At 45.4% G+C, this 16,311-nt stretch overlaps 1 protein-coding gene across 1 annotated transcript in view; it reads left to right on the forward strand.

The window, feature by feature from the left end:
* LOC147732866 (dolichyl-diphosphooligosaccharide--protein glycosyltransferase subunit STT3A-like) overlaps positions 1-16,311 on the forward strand; it is a 102,394-nt gene that overhangs the window by 65,002 nt on the left and 21,081 nt on the right. The window contains 2 exon segments of the mRNA XM_086957407.1: positions 948-1,050; positions 3,752-3,940. Of these exon segments, the coding sequence (XP_086813533.1) occupies positions 948-1,050; positions 3,752-3,940 (292 nt within the window).

A 16,311-nucleotide genomic window follows, 5' to 3' on the forward strand; every position in this document is an offset into this window, starting at 1 on the left:
TCTTTGTTCGCAGACCCACCACCGGGGTTGGTATTGCTGTGGTATATATTCTAAGGTAAGTAATCTATCACCTCTCTTTCAGATGCACAAGTTAATTGTGTAACCATATATCTGTAAGAGACATTACTTAGTGATAGATTCCTTACCGCCCCACCCTTCCTCCCCTTTCCGCGAACTGATTTCTAGGGTTAAGGTCATCCCTTTCAGGGCCCAAGTTTCATGCACCAGTGGTCAGTATCTTGTATGGCTTTGCATTCCTGGCGCGAAAAGTGTGTACAGAACTGATGTCAGCGCATGTGGGCATGTCTAAGTAGCTCAAGCGACTTCATCTTGGCAACTACGACGCCAGCGACGTATGAGGAGCCGTAGGACGACGCGCAGGGGTACTGCTGACGAAAAAAACTTTCCGGATCCAGTCTGACGCCTGGGGATATTCTAGATTCCTTAATTTATCACCAACTAATGTCTCTGACAGATATATCGTTACACAAGTAAGTAACTTGTGCTTCTACTTTAGGTTGTCCTCAAGACCATTATCCTCATATTAGCCAATCCTGTGTCCTCCACAAAAGGTGACCAGTATCTTTCACAATGTTCAAATGCCAATAACGAAGTTTTTCTACAGCTCATTGACATCTACCCTGAAATGGACAGGGTGACATTTCTACAAAAGAACCATTGTTTGTGTATGTGCTTTTTATTTTTTAATGTTCGCTTTTCTGTGTTCTGTAGTTTGTTGAAACCTCTAGCTTAATGAAAGATTTTATTAATACGACAAAGGTGTACATGATGAAGAACTCTGATCACAGGTAAGTAAAGAGCATGCCCTGTATTTAAAGCACAGAACATCAATGCCTTAAGGGGATGTGATTAGCCTTGGCCCTTTTGTGTGTGATTCTAGTTGGCCGTACAGTGGGTAGTCACATGTTCTACTTTTATTTCCTTAGGCAATGGCATCCACTGAGGAGAAGGCTTATGAAATTATGAGGGAGCTTGATGTCAGCTACGTCTTGGTTATATTTGGAGGCCTCACCGGATATTCTTCTGATGGTAATGGGAATGTATAGCTGAAAGAGTATTCATCTTTGACTTAGCAAACAGAGAAAATTGAGCTGGATAGTGTTACGAACGTTGTGCAGTAGGTAAAGTGCATGGGCTAAAGAGTGTATTTCTAAAGCAATTGTCCAAACTACACTTCAACTGTTGTCATGCTGCAAAAAATGTACATTGTTTAATCCAGTAGTTTGTTTTAAAGTTAACTGTAGAAAGCTGGCTCTCTATTTAGTGCAGCAAAATGAGGTACACTGTGCAGAAAGTCCAGGCAAACCCCAACGGAATTACAGAGGCACAAATGACAACGCAAATGTTCTCTTTTTATGGTAGTGTGGGCGAGCAGTTAGGCATTTCTGAGGATAGTGCTAAGCATTTCTTGCACACACAGAGGCAGTGAATGAGACACACTCAAAGAATTCTAGCACCAATTTAGAAAATAAAATGTACTTTTATATAAATTTAGATACCAAGATCATCCAATTCAGTTAAATATATTTCGAGTTATGAATTTTTGCAGTTTTCAGAAATGGACACAGTGCATTTTTCTGGACTGGCAATGTTATCCTATGGAAGAAAAACATGTATTGCCTTCGGGGCACTTGTCAGCTACTTGCAGGACTGTTCTTCTGGACTTAAGTTAAGTATGGGGCAAGGTCTAAGGCCACACCGACAGGTCCCTTCGAGAGGCTCTGGGGCATCCGGTGCAGAGGTGTGTCACGGCGTCAGGTCCATTCAATGGTAGAACAGTCCGGTTACAAAGAGGCTGCAAGCTGGGATTGAGGGACCAGGCTGAGAGATCCCACGGAGAGGCTCAACCCTTTAGATCCTCGGGCACACAGAGACATCCTTGGTTCACTTTTCCTCGGGCTGTGGGGCTCAGGTGCAGTGGTGTCATTTGGGGTCTGATTCTGGTGCAGGAGTTGTAGGAACATTCCCCATTTTGCATGGTTGCTTTCAACCTATTGCCTGATGTTTGACTAAGTGTGCACTGGTTCCTGTCAACCAGGTGGTGCCCTGGGCCTATGTTCCTTCCCTAAAAGTGTACTGTTGCCCCCCCCCCCCCCCCCCCCCCCGAATTGGCAACTCTCTGGCCACATGCAAGTCCCTTGTAAAGTGTACCATTGGAAGGGCTCTAGGGACTGCAGCACATATTGTGCCACCCTTAGAGGCCTTGTACCCTAAAACACACACACACTGCTATTGCAGGCTGCGTGTTTTGGTGCTGAGCAAATTGAAGAGTCGTCAAGGCACACATCCCTGTGTGCCATGCCTACAATACACTGCCTATGGCATAGGTAAACCACCCCTCTAGCTGGGTGCACTATACCACTGGTGAGGGTACAGGTGCATGAGCCATGTACCCCTACAGTGTCTAATTTCATTCTTGGACATTGTAAGTGCAGTAAAGCCATTAGGAGAATATGGTCTGGGAGTTTGCCATTATGAACTCCACAGCACCATAATGGTTTTCCCGAAATCTGGGAAGCTTGAATTCCACTTACAGATTTATTGCAGGCAGCTTTTAGCTGATGGAAAGCAGTTTAGAAACTCGTGTCAACAAGCATTAGCAAAGTCAATAGGTCTCACCTTTTGGGGCTTATTGGTTTTGCCAAGGCCTCTTGTTAAAGCTTTCAAGCATCTGACTTTTTCTCACATAATCATGCATGCATTAGAACACATCGGCGGATTAATTTTGGTACCATTTGATGTAAAAAAAAAATATGTACCAGAAGTTTATTTACCAATCCAAGATGGCAGACACTACTTGGCTTGGTAAATAAGAAAAAATACTTTTTAAAGTGTGTAAGTGAAATAATAAAAAAAAGACCACTGGGAAGTGGGGGGTTAATCAAAGAGCGAACCGGGAGAGCTGGTGGAGGCGAGGAGGGGAAAAGCATTGTACTGGGGACAGAGAAACACAAGGGGTGGGGTGTGTCACGCATGGAGAGAATAGCGTGGGGGCAGATTGGAGGAGAACACAAGTGCTATGAAGTACAGGGAGAAGTGCACAAGAGAGAAATGGAGCACACTGGGGAAAGGAGTGTTCTGGAAAACACATGCATTTTAATACGGTGCTTAACCTGAAAGAAATAAGTGCCCTAAAAGAGAGCCTTGGAAGGTTATAGGCCAGCCAGTTAAAGAGAGGGTGAAGAGGCTACACTCCAAGGGAGGAAAAAACAGAAGATGATAGGCTAGGTCAAGGACAACCATTGAAATAAGAATCCAGCAGATGCATGACCATAAAGCCAACTAGTGGTAAAGAATGGAAAGACTTAGTGCTTGTAATTTCGTTGTATGCCCGTAATATGTCTTTTACAACCAGAGTGCTTGCACTGTCAGGTAGGTGTGACATAATAAGGGTCCTATGTACTGTAACAAAGCCCTTTACTCAAATAAATATTTGACTAGATTCATATGTGTAAATGTATGCGAATTCTGGAAGCTGTTTGAAATTAGATTAACTTCTGTGAACTAAATTGCAAAGTTATGATAAACCATAGTTTAAATACAGACTTCTGATTCCACCACCATAATGCGTAAATGGAGATTGAACCTTGATTGGGACTCTCAGTGTTGCCAATTTGGAGTTTTGCGTAGAGAAGAGCATGGAAGAAACTTGCATTGTATGTAACATACGCTGTAAAATGTGCTGTTCAACTCATTTGTAGAAATATTTGTTTTTGCTCTGTTTATTTAGATATTAACAAGTTTTTATGGATGGTGCGAATCGGAGGAAGCACAGATACTGGCAAGCACATAAAGGAGCACGATTACTATACCCCAACAGGAGAGTTTCGTGTAGATCGAGAGGGTTCCCCAGTATTACTCAACTGCCTTATGTACAAGATGTGCTATTATCGGTTTGGGCAGGTGTACACAGAAGCTAGTAAGTACTCTTAGATTTCGTGTAAATCTGTTTACCTGTGGGATTACAGTTTCCATTCATGGCAGCTCTTGGGCAGGATATTTGTAGGATTTTTCCTACAAAGAAACAATGGCAGATCATTCTGGTTTACCAGCACACCCAGACTTAACAAACATTCAACTAAATTGAACAGCATTATTTGTACAGTTTCTCTACCATTGTGACGCAGTGTAAAGCTGATTCACAGCAAAAACGTTCATCAATACATCCGACCCACCCTCTCCACTCACCCATACAGGAAAATGTCATATAAATGTTTTGACTTTTTTGCATTCGTGTATACAAACAAATAACAAACATCTATCATTAGCCTAAAGTGAATTCAAGACCATGCTTGTAGTATAGTGATGTAGGACAAAATTACAGCCTTCCATAACTTTAGGTTAAATCTTATCTCTAGTTGTAAATAGGTATACCCGTATCAGATATGCTCCCCTGAATATCTCTTTAGCTCACGGCATGTCCATGTCCAATGAAACATCAGCACAGTACATACCAATATTTTTAATTCTTCAAAGCATCTTAAGTGTTTTTTAGGGAATTTAAAATATTTCATTTTCTTCACTAGAAATTATTCCTAACTACGAACCAAAACCTGGAAATCTCTCAAACGGTTGTTCACAATGTCACGATTTTCACATTTTGGTTCAATAAAGTAATTGCTGCATGTAGGGTACCACATAATGCTGTGTAGTAGTGAGTGTTGGAAGAAAGTAATAATAGCAGTTTAGAACAATCAGTAGGATTATCAACCAAGCCTCCCATTCGCTGTTCAATGGATATATTGAGGAGTTAGCCTACAGTTTGTGAATTCACAGTTATGAGCGTGAATTAGGGATACAAGCGATTTAACTTCGTTTTGAAGCTTGGTATATCTAGATAAAGCTGACAGCCACACAGATTCAAATACGTGTAAGATGCTGTAATTGAGATTTAAGCTGTTTTGGAGAAATGCTTGTGATAAATCATATCTGAATATGTTACAGTTGTGCTTGGTATCTGTATGTCCTTGGAGCATCTTGTTACAGACATGCCTCTTGAGCTGATACCTACTGCTTGAAAACTACATATCCTAACAAAACCAGAGCTCCAACAAGGCAACATTTATCGACCATACATCTCATTGTGCCAAATTGATCTGAATTTTGAGCATCAGCCAATGGAATTAACCAAGTCAAAGGTCTCCTTCCTCCACGCCATAAAAGGAGAAGGAGCCCCCTGAGTATAGCTCAACCTCCACCAAAGCAAAATAGTCATAGTATACTTCCTTTGTCAAGAATTTAGAAGAAATCACCATTCTGAAACCAAACACTGGTTGGCAGCAAAATGCACGAGTCTATAGTAGTGCAATTGGTAAACATGTGTTATAACAGTCTAATTCTGCACATCCTTACATGAAACGTCTCCCCAGGTGCCCAACTGAATGGATCTGGAAAATGTCACCAGTAGTTACTTGTCACTGGCACAAGAAGGTGCTGAACGTTATGATTGGTGGACACAATTGGGAGAGCATATAGGTCACTACTAAAATCAGCAAAGTTCTTTTTCCGAGTCTCTTCATAGATATAAGATACTGAGCCACTGAGTTATACTTTTCTTCCCTTTCATTTCTTACGCACGTTCATTTCAGTACTCTAGCCTTTTTGAGAAATTATCTCCCCAAAGTCCTCAGGCTTTGTCATGTACCAGTTCAAGGAACGCACCTATAATACCATCTATGGGGCTTTGGTGTTTCTAACCAGGCCTCCTCTTGGGACCTATGTGTACCTATGTACTCAAAGCCATCATATAGCAGGATTCCAAGATAATACTGGCTTCTCTTCTCATTGAGATAAAGGAGAGCTCTCCTTCGTTTATGTTCCACTCTAGAAGTCCCCTTTTGTATCAGGAGCAATCTGAACATAAACACACACGCTCTTCCACAGAAAAAAAACCTAGCACAGGAGGTCCAAGTTGAAGAGTACGCCACATCTGAACCAGTTACATTCTTTAACCTGTTCCACCTGGTACATTATCGTCTGTAGGGGCCTCCTAAACCAAAATGATGTTTTTCAGTGAGCAATGCTAGAAGTGCTTGCTTACAACCCCTGCAGTAACACTACATGTTGCTATAGTTTTCTCTGCAATTACCAAGACTCCAGATTCTGTGGCAGCAGCTTATGTCCTTATGTTATCAAGAAATGCAGATCTTAAGTTGTTGTCTGACACATATGAAGACCTTGCAGCACACAAGATGTTGAAGTATTTAAGTTAACCTGCAATTCATCTGCTCCCACAGATTTCTAAGGCAAACACAATATGGTCGATGGGGCTCTGAAACATTTCAGACACTCTCCACAGTCCCAGATCTGGGTTGAATCCACCATTGTTTTTTGCTCAGTTTGCCACCCCAGTTCAGAACCAGCTATATGCAAGTCAGGCTGGACCCCGCACCTCCTGGGAACAGTCCAGTCCAACCTGCCAATCTAGGCCTTCCCTGGACCGGAAACAAGCATTCTTGGACCGGTTTCGGGGTAACTTTATTTCAGAGACTTCAACATTTTACCTGTTTGAGTCCAAATCTAATGCTTTGCTGGTTCAAGAAATAACTGCTAGGTATTTTGATGAGAGTGAGATTAATATTCTGTTGCCTCCCAAGCAGACCAATTTCAGTTTGGTGATTCTTCAAGATGTTAGTAGTTGAGGTCCTCCCCCGAAATTAAGAGTTCAAGGCATGGGCTACAATTGTGGGTGAATTGGCCCTCTTTTTTGCCATGATCCAGAGGGCAGCTGAAACTTCAGAGAACCAAATGCACGAGGCATGTGTATTGTAGATACACATGCTTTGTATACTCCTGCCATCTAGTGTTGGGTCTGATTTTTTGCAAGTTTTTTTTTTTTTTTTTAAAGAAATCTTTCCTAGGCATAAGGTAAGGTGACTCCTCCTTGCAGGGATAGTGCGCATGGTCATAGACTCCATTGTTAGATTGTTTTTTCCTCCATCTGGTTTGAATGTGTATTGCCGCATTCAGGTATGAAACCATTTTTCGGGTTCCCTTTGACGTGCAAACCTCTCTACCCTCGACTGTATTGTTTCCGTACATTTGCCCACTTCTCTGCGTATCGTTTCTACATCAGATTCGACTTTCGATTGGAAAGCTTCGTGGACGGCCTTCAAGGCCTAACCGCCCTAGGTCAGCTCTCCGTCGGTGGATCGGACTCCGTTTAAATTCTGTCCTCAGTGCCACACGAAGTATCCGCGCACAGACTCTCACAAAGTCTGCGATCGTCGGGCTCGACATTGGAAGATGCAGCGTCAAAGCATCGAAGCCACTCTGGACATCTTCGGTGAAGGCTCCAGCCAAGAAGACATTGAGGCTGCAGAGGAGGAGGAAGCCTTCTCCGAGCAAGACCCCGACTCGTAGGTCGAAATAGACCTCGATGCTGAAAACCTACCGCAGGGACAAGGTGATGTGAGTACCAAAGTCCCCTTTCCCCCATAAACTCCGGAAAAAACACAAGGCTTCAGCACCACCTCTGCCTTCTGGCCAACGTCTGCACTGAGACGACGCTTCTGACTCCCCGCCTTCGGGTCTGGCACCGAAACTCCCAGTCAAGCCTTCCGGCTTGGTACAGAGTCCACAAAAAGCCTCCTCTGAGCCCAAAGCCTCCGGTTCGAAGCACAAGTCCGGCTCGGAGCCGAAATGGTATGCACCAAAAGCCAAGCATCCTTCCAGGCTGCAACCTTCCGCGCTGAAGGGTCACCCTCGGTCGACACCGAAAGCTTTGGCACCGGAAACAACAAGAGACACCTTCGGATGCAAAATTGGACACTATTCCAATCCGAAGCAAAAGAGGCTCCATATTAATCCTGACACTGGCCATATTCATGTAAAGCCACCTCAAACGCATGATTCAAGAAGAGGACACTTATAAAATCCCCTTGAAGAAAAAGTCTGTGGCTACAAGTCCTTTTCATATATCATCGCCAGCACCTCTGTCACCAACTGAGAAACCTTTGCAAATTACACCTCCGGATTCTCCTCAATCTCATCATGACGATGATGATGGGGGATGGATATTCCAAGGTGATACTAATCGAGAACTTTAGCCGGCCAAACCATCTCCTCCAGACGACAATGCATCACACCAAGAACTCATTGCCAGGGCTGCACATTACCACGGGGTAGACCTCCCCAAATAATCACTAGAGGAAGATTTTTTGTTTAAGACTTTAGCATCTACACACAGGTCATCACTTACAATGCTTAAAGGCTTGTAGCGGCATGCTGATGAGATTTTTAAAGACCCAGTCAGAGCACACATCTTAACACCTAGAATGGACAAAAAATATAAGGTCTCTCCTACAGACCCCATTTTATCAAGGAACAAGTGCCATTAGATTACCTGGTCGTATCCAATGCGTAAGAAAGCAAATTCTCAAACATCCGGGGATGCTTCTCCACCAGATAAAGAATCCAAATTAATTGATGCTTCTGGTAAGCGCACAGCCGCTCAGGCAGCAATCAGTGGTGCATTGCAAATATCCATGGCCTTTTACCTGGATATGACCGAGCGCACTGGGACGAAATGGAGCAGTTGTGCCAATATCTTCTGGACGATCACACGGCTAAAGCACACGACTTAGTGAATGAAGGTAAGTCCTATATTCGTTGTACTCTCGATGCAGCAGACACCACAGCTAGAGAGGTTAACACTAGCATCCTCCTTAGGAGACACGCTTTAAGGATTTCAGGTTTTAAACCTAAAGTACAACAATCCATCCTTACCACATTATTTGATAAGGAACACCTGTTTGGCCCTAATGTTGAACAGGCGTTAGAAAAAATAGAAAAGGACACTGAAGCCTCTAAATCTAAAGGAGCCATTCCGACGGCATCTAACAGAGGTTCCTTTTGTCGCTCCTCGTACAGAGGTGGGTCAAAATCCACACCCCCAGATCAAAATACCTCTGCTTACAAAGGTAATAACCAGTCCTCTCCCTCTAGAGGTTTTATGCGAGGAGGTTATGGAGGCAACAACTTCAAAGGTAGGGGTAAGAGTAACACACCCCGTAACTCTCCTTCCCCCTACAAACCGTGACTAGCCCCCCCTCCCCCTCCCCCCACGCCCTCCCCTATTATACCACACCTATCGGGGAAAGACTCCGACAATTCCTCCCCATTTTGCAGTCCATAACATCAGACAAATGGGTGCTTGGAAATATCCAACATCGTTAATGCCTGGAGCTTACAAGAAATCCCCCAAACATTCCACCTCGATCTCACAAGTTTTGTACAGAACATATACACTTGCTAAAACAATAGGTCCAGTCTCTTTTACTAAAAGGAGCTATAGAGCCAGTTCCAATACGTTACTAGGGCTCAGGGGTTTACTCTACTTTCTCATCCATAAAGGATGGTTCCCTAAGACCTATTTTGGATCTCGGAGAGCTAAACCATTACATACTGTTGTAGCATTTTCACATGGGAACACTTCAACAAGTACTCCCACTTTTACAAAAAACAGACTTTATGTCTACCCTAGACTTAAAGTATGTATATTTTCATGTTCCAATTCATCCAGCTCATCGCAAATACCTCAGATTTGTAATAGCAGGCAAGCACTACCAGTTCAAGGTGCTTCCATTCGGAGTGACTACAGCGCCCAAGGTTTTTACCAAATGCCTGGCAGTAGTCGCTGCTCACCTAAGAAGACAACAAATTCACGTCTTCCCCTACTTAGACGACTAGCCCATCAAAGCCAGCACTCACCAAAACCGTCTGTGGCACACACAGATCACAATAGATCTACTTCATCGACTGGGCTTCACCATCAATGCACAAAAGTCTCACCTGTACCCCTCACAGATGCAGTCTTACCTAGGAGCCACTCTAGACACCGTCAACACTCCAGCCTCTCCCAATGTACCCAGAATACACAATATTCAAGCTGCCATTCAACAGTTTCAGCCCAATCAACCATTACCCAGCCAGAGTGTTCATGCAACTATTGGGAATGATGGTGTCTTGCATAGCAATTGTACCCTATGCAAGGCTTCACATGCGCCCCTTACAAGAGTGCTTCGCATGTCAGTGGAATCAATCACAGGGTCTATTAACCGATCTAGTGTTGGTGGACAGCTGTACACATTGCTCTCTGCAGTGGTGGAACCCACAAAACTCATCAGCAGGACGACCTTTCCTACGACCCTGTTCCACAGATCGTACTCAAAGCAGAATCATCTCTAACAGGTTGGGGGGCTCATCTCAAAGATTACACAATACAAGGATTGTGGAGCAACAATATCTAGACTCTCCACATCAACTATCTGGAGCTTTTACCTGTCTTCCTAGCACTAACAGATTTTCAGACTCTTAGCCAAAACTGTCCTAGTCCGGACGGACAACATGACAGCAATGTATTATGTGCAGAAGCAAGGGGGTGGACACACTCTCTCCAACTGTCAACACTTGCTCAAGCCATTTGGAATTGGGTGATCCATCACATTTATGTCCGGGCAGAACATCTCTCAGGAGTAAACAATCCAATTGGCGATCTGATCTCCTCAGCAGAGGAAGGCAACATATTCATGAGTTGGAACTTCACCCCCAGATCTCCTTCCCTACTTCCATCAGTGGGGTTTTACACAAATAGTCCTATTCGCCGCAGCCGAAAACGCAAAATGTCCAAACTTCGGCTCCAGGTACCCACACATGCAAATAAAGGGCAATGCCCTATGGAGAAACTGGTCAAGGATATTTACCTACGCTTTTCCGCCTCTCCCGCTCATTCCATGGGTGGTTCGGAAGCTCAGGCCAATATCCCTCACACTAATTCTGGTGGCTCCCACATTGGCTCGTCAACCATAGTACACCACCCTCTTGGAGCGATCACCAGTGCCACATCATCAAAACCTATGCATGAACTCCAGTCTTCTCACACAGAACCATGGAGAAATCGGACATCCAAATCTCAAACAACTGAATTTAAAGATTTGGTTCCTGAAGTCATAGAGTTTGGGTACATAAATTTACCACCAGACTATATGAATATTCTGAAAGAAGCAAGAAAGCCTACCACCAGAGCTTTCTATGCTGAAAAATGGAAAAGATTTGTGGTATATTGTAACAACAACAAAATCAATCCTTTAGACGCTTCTATACAAAACATTGGTTATTTGTTACATTTACAACAAACAGGACTGGCCTACACCTCTATTCGTTTGCACCTTGCAGCAATAGATGTTGCCTATTTTGTAAGTACGCAGCTGTCACCAATCAGAGTTCCAATAATCAAGGCCTTTATGGAAGGTTTAAAAACTGTAATACCACCAAGGATTTCTCCTGACCCAGTTTGGAATCTCAACATTGTCCTCACAAGGCTGATCGGCCTACCTTTTGATCTATTACACAAATTCCTTTTACAGTTTCTCTCATGGAAAGTCGCTTTCCTCATTGCTCTCACATCGCTGAGGAGAGTTGGTGAGCTACAGGCATTAACACTGGAAGAACCTTCCTTTCAGCTACACAAAGACAGGATAGTTCTCTGCACCAATCTTAAATTCTGTCCCAAAATAGATTCTGCTTTTCATATAAATCAATCGGTTGAGTTACCAGTTTTCTTTGCTCGACCTGATTCTGTAGCAGAACACGCTCTTCACATGCTAAAAGAGCTTTATTGTACTATAGAGATACAACAAAAACGTTTGTTAAACAAAACAGCTATTTTTAGCATTTGCTCCACCTCACAAAGGCAATCCTATCTCTAAACCTGTTATTGCTAGATGGATTGTTAAATGCATTCAAACATGCTATGCTAAAGCCAAAAGGACTTTGACTATAACCCCTAGTTCGCATTCACCTTGCAAAATAGTGGCTTCTGTGGCCATTTTAGGTGACATCCCTCTAGCTGATATATGTAAAGCAGCTACATGGTCTACACCACACCCATTTACCAAACACTATTGTGTAGATGTGTTAGCATGCCAACAAGCTAATGTAGGCCAAGCGGTACTTAAAACACTATTCCAAACAACTGCAACGGCTACAGGTTAGCCACCGCTTTGGGGGAATACTGTTTTATAGTCTATGCAAAGCATGTGTATCTACAGCACACATGCCTTGAACGAATATTACTTACCCAGTAGGTATCTGTTCTTGGCATGTAGAGTTGTAGATTCACATGTGCCCAACCGAGCACCTGTAGTTGTTGCAGTTCATTATACATTTATATGCCTAGACATCTCAATACTACACTTACTTACTCCATTCTCACCCTCTTGCGAGAAAACAATCTAACAATGGAGTCGATTACTAAGCACACTATCACCAAAAATAGGAGTCACCTTACCTCATGACTATGAATGACTTCTTTGAAGAAAAACTATTTGCAAACATCTGTACTAACACTAGATGGCAGTAGTATGCAAAACATGTTAATCTACAGCTCTGCATGCCAAGTACAGATGCTTACTTGGTAAGTAACATTATCCTTAAATCAAATTAAAGAAGTACATTATGTAATGCTTATTTCAAGCAAATTGCAAGCAGCGCAGAAGTTTATTGTGTACAGAGGTACTATATAGAAGAAAAGTCAGTGTGCCAGACTGCGGCCGACATGAAATGTAGGCACTGATAGACTGGGAACTAAAAACTCATTAATTTACAATAGCTTCAGGAGCCCCATGCACTTTGAGCAGCCTCAGTCCTCTCTTTAGAGTGGACTTCAAAGCCTATCCTCCCATTTTATTAATAAGGACTGTGCAAATCCCCTTCCCACTCCAGGCCGCCCCCTCAACCCACCCCTCATGTCTTCTCCATCATCCGCTCAGGCTGCTCATAAGATGCACTGCCTGTCTCCTCTATACTCTCCTTTCTCACCAGGTCGTCCTCTTCCTGAGAGCCTTATTTGTTCAGGCTCTATCTGCTAACTTCAAGTAGAACACTTTACTGCCACCCAGCCTGTTGGAGAATTCAAACTGTTGGATGCTTTGGATTGGAAAGTGTTCTCTGCAGCATAGCCCGAGCTATCAATGCAATATGCTCTACATCTGTTACTCCTTAGCACCTTGGGAGATTGCCTTTCTTAAAGTAGCTAGACTGCAAGAAAACCTGGGGGCGGGGTTTCTTACTGTTCTTTAGTCTGGGGACAGTATGGCTACACTGAAGCAATCGGAACGGTATACACACAGCAGATACAGCGGCCAATTCTTTCAGAAGTAGTAGTCTGGCCGCATATCTGAATACTCTCCATCAGCTTTTCTTGGTATGTCCAGACTCGGTTTCTAGACCAGTGATTTTACGATTAGCGTGTCTTCCTTCAACAAAGCAAATCCTAACATTGCGCCCTTAGAACTGGCTTTCCCTGTGAAAAACGTAAACAGCAGCACAAGAAATTCAGGGATATCGTTAATTTGGTCCTCTGACCTCTCCAACAGCCATAGAAGTTATACTATGGTACCCCACCCCACCCCCCTCCTCCACTCCCATGTCCCTGCAGTGGTACACTGTCATCAGTTCTGGTCCCTACAGTTTAATTCACTAATTTCCTTTTCTTGGGCCATTTTCGTCTCTTTATGTTAATCTAGTATGTTGGTTTAAAACAAATAATGTATTGAAGCACCTCCACCAGAAATTCTCCCATAATGTGATACACCTTTAGCTTGTGCCAAATCGTATTGGTACAATACACAGATGGGTTTCTGTTAGAAGGTGGTTCTGACACTACGGTCCGCCCAGACTTTTTGCTTTTTGATCACCTAAGTGTTGGGCTTTTACTGTGGGCGTGCCTCATAATCTGGGACTCACCCACAGTGAACTCATAATGAAGGAGACTGCATGGGGATTTTACTGGTGTCCCCCTGGCTTGACCAGGCCACTGCACAGCAGCTGGAGTAAGGGACACCGAGCTGGTTACATGCAGACACAGGTGTACATGCGTGGGCACACATGTAGGGGTTGCGCAGGGGAGATTCCTAGCGTGCGCAGTCCAGGAGCAGCTACAGAATGAATGGTGTGGCAGGACTTATGCAGAATTGGGTGGTGACATGGAATAGGCTTTATACACTGGAAAGAAACATGCCAGGGAAAGTCAGTGTGTTTTACTGTGTTTTTCACTTCATTCTTCCCTTATGGGGATGTAGAGCCAATGGGCTAAAGTAACTTCCATAAAGCCTACAGATTCCAGACAAACACTAAAGTCCACTGTAGTGGATGTGAAAAGAAGTATTCTGCAGAGTCCAAAGTCATATTTGTACTGCTTTTGGGTCATCCAAAAATTTCATATTTCTCTGAGTCACTGGCTGGGGTCTGGTCCTGGCAGGTTAGATTAATGACCTTTCTTCCCAGAGCAAAAATCTTCCCTCCAAGGAGAGAAGATAGGTAGAGCTACAGGCTAATCCATCAGGAGCTGTCGCTGGGTGCCAGGCACCAAGCTGAACCAAGGTGAAGGCAGCACTGGGGGACGCCATTTTGAATGAACCCAGAGGCTGGACATGAAGAAGGGAGCAGGGGCAGGGAAGTGATGTGTCGCTGTGTGAGACAGAGACTTCCTGCCAGCCCCCTCCCCAAAGTCTTAAAAGAACTCGCACAGGAAGAGAAGCTCTCTCTGTGATGTCGTCTGCTGAGGCGGAAGGTGCTGGAGCCTGGCAACGGCAAGTTGGAAGGAGGTACCCCCTGACTGCCCCCCAGGACCCTAACAGCACCAGAAGAAGAGCCCAGGACCGGTTTGCTGATCAGGGGACTCTGCGCAGGGAGAAGGGAGGCCCTGGAGGAGAGCCAGGCGAAAGGCTGGCGCAGGGAGCCAGTGAAGACCGCTCCATGCAGAATGCACCCTCTTGGAGATCCGGAGGGCGAAGGAGAGTGCTCCCAGTGGCTGGGGCGCCACCAGGATCAAGAAGAAGTGAAAATGGAGCAGATCGGAACCTCAGGGACTGAGATATGGCCCACGGAAGGTAGGCGACCTTTGACCCCTAAGAAGACCGACGAGGAAGTGCGTGGGGCTCCGCCGCCGGTCTCGGAGATGCCCCAGGGGTGGGTCAGGTTTTGGGAGCTGCCCCCAAGGAGAAGTCAAGCCGGGGTCACCGTTGCGCTCCCCCCGTGAAGCTGACCAGAGGGGCCCGGGATCCCATCCCCGGGCCCCTGCGAAATCTGGGTGCGCCGTCACGCGCCCCGCAAAAATCTGCCAAAAGAAGGCCCGTGACCTCATTCCCGGGCCCGAAGCAAAGGCGTGAGATGAGCCCACCCTGGCCCCTGCCGACGAAGATCTACCGGGGAGTGCCATCACGCTCCCCGTTATGAAGATGAGGTGGCGGCAGCTGGGTGCCAAGAGCCCACCCTGGCCCCGCCAAAGGAAGGCGGTCCAAGCCGGGGGCACCGTCGCGCCCCCTTGAAGATGGCCCTGGTGGTCTGGTACCCCATCCCCGGGCCAGATGTGCAGGAACAGGTGGGTGGGGGGTGGGGGGGGGAGAGTTCTGTCGTAATCCCCCCCCCCATGGTCCAGGAGGACCCGCTGGATTCCGAACGTCTGTCCGCCGGAGCGACAGACCTGAAGACAGGAGCCGGCTCCTGCAGCAAGCACAGATGCACATCGTCTCCCACACTTTGCAAAACACGACCACCTGCATTTACAAGTACAATACTGCAGAATGTAGGACACTTTTTTAGCAATCCGATTCGGTAACCGGGGCCACTTTTAATTTGCTGCCCAGGCCTATTTTTCTGTCCCAATACGACCCTTATAGAGGGTTGCTCTGTAGGGGGGTGGGGGGGCATGGGGTGTGTGTGTGTGTGTGTGTGGGTGTGTGTGTGGGTGTGTGTTTGTGTCTGTGTGTGTGTGTGTGTGTCTGTGTGTGTGTGTGTGTGTGTGTGTGTGTGTGTCTCTGTGTGTATACCTCTTTGTACTTCTATGTGTATACCTCTATGTGCTTTTGTGTGTGGGTGTTTGTGTGCAGCAGGGGGTCCAGGTAAGATAACTCGGTGGGTTAATGCTTCAGCGGAGCTCGTGTGCATGAAGCAGGGCGGCCGTTCCAACCCCAGTCACACAGCTCAATATTTTAAAGACATGTGTGCAGAGATGTGGATATGACAGTCAGTGCTCTCGAGGCAGAGACTTTCACAGCCAAATATTGCTCAGTGAGCTGAGTAGGGTGATCGTCCCAGGCGCCACTCCGCCTTTTATCCGGGTCGCTTGGTAAGAGGAATCCAGCTGCAGCGCCGGGTGGTCTGCAGGCGGCACTAGGCGGTAGAACTCCGGCTCCAGATGCTGTCTGGCCACCCTGCTCTCTGAAAGCACAGTGTGGAGAGGCTGTCAACAGGGGGTCCTCAGTACACCCGTCGAACTCAGTCCGAGGC

The sequence above is a fragment of the Lissotriton vulgaris genome, chromosome 2_1 (assembly GCF_964263255.1).
Source record: "Lissotriton vulgaris chromosome 2_1, aLisVul1.2, whole genome shotgun sequence".
Lineage (NCBI taxonomy): Eukaryota > Metazoa > Chordata > Amphibia > Caudata > Salamandridae > Lissotriton > Lissotriton vulgaris.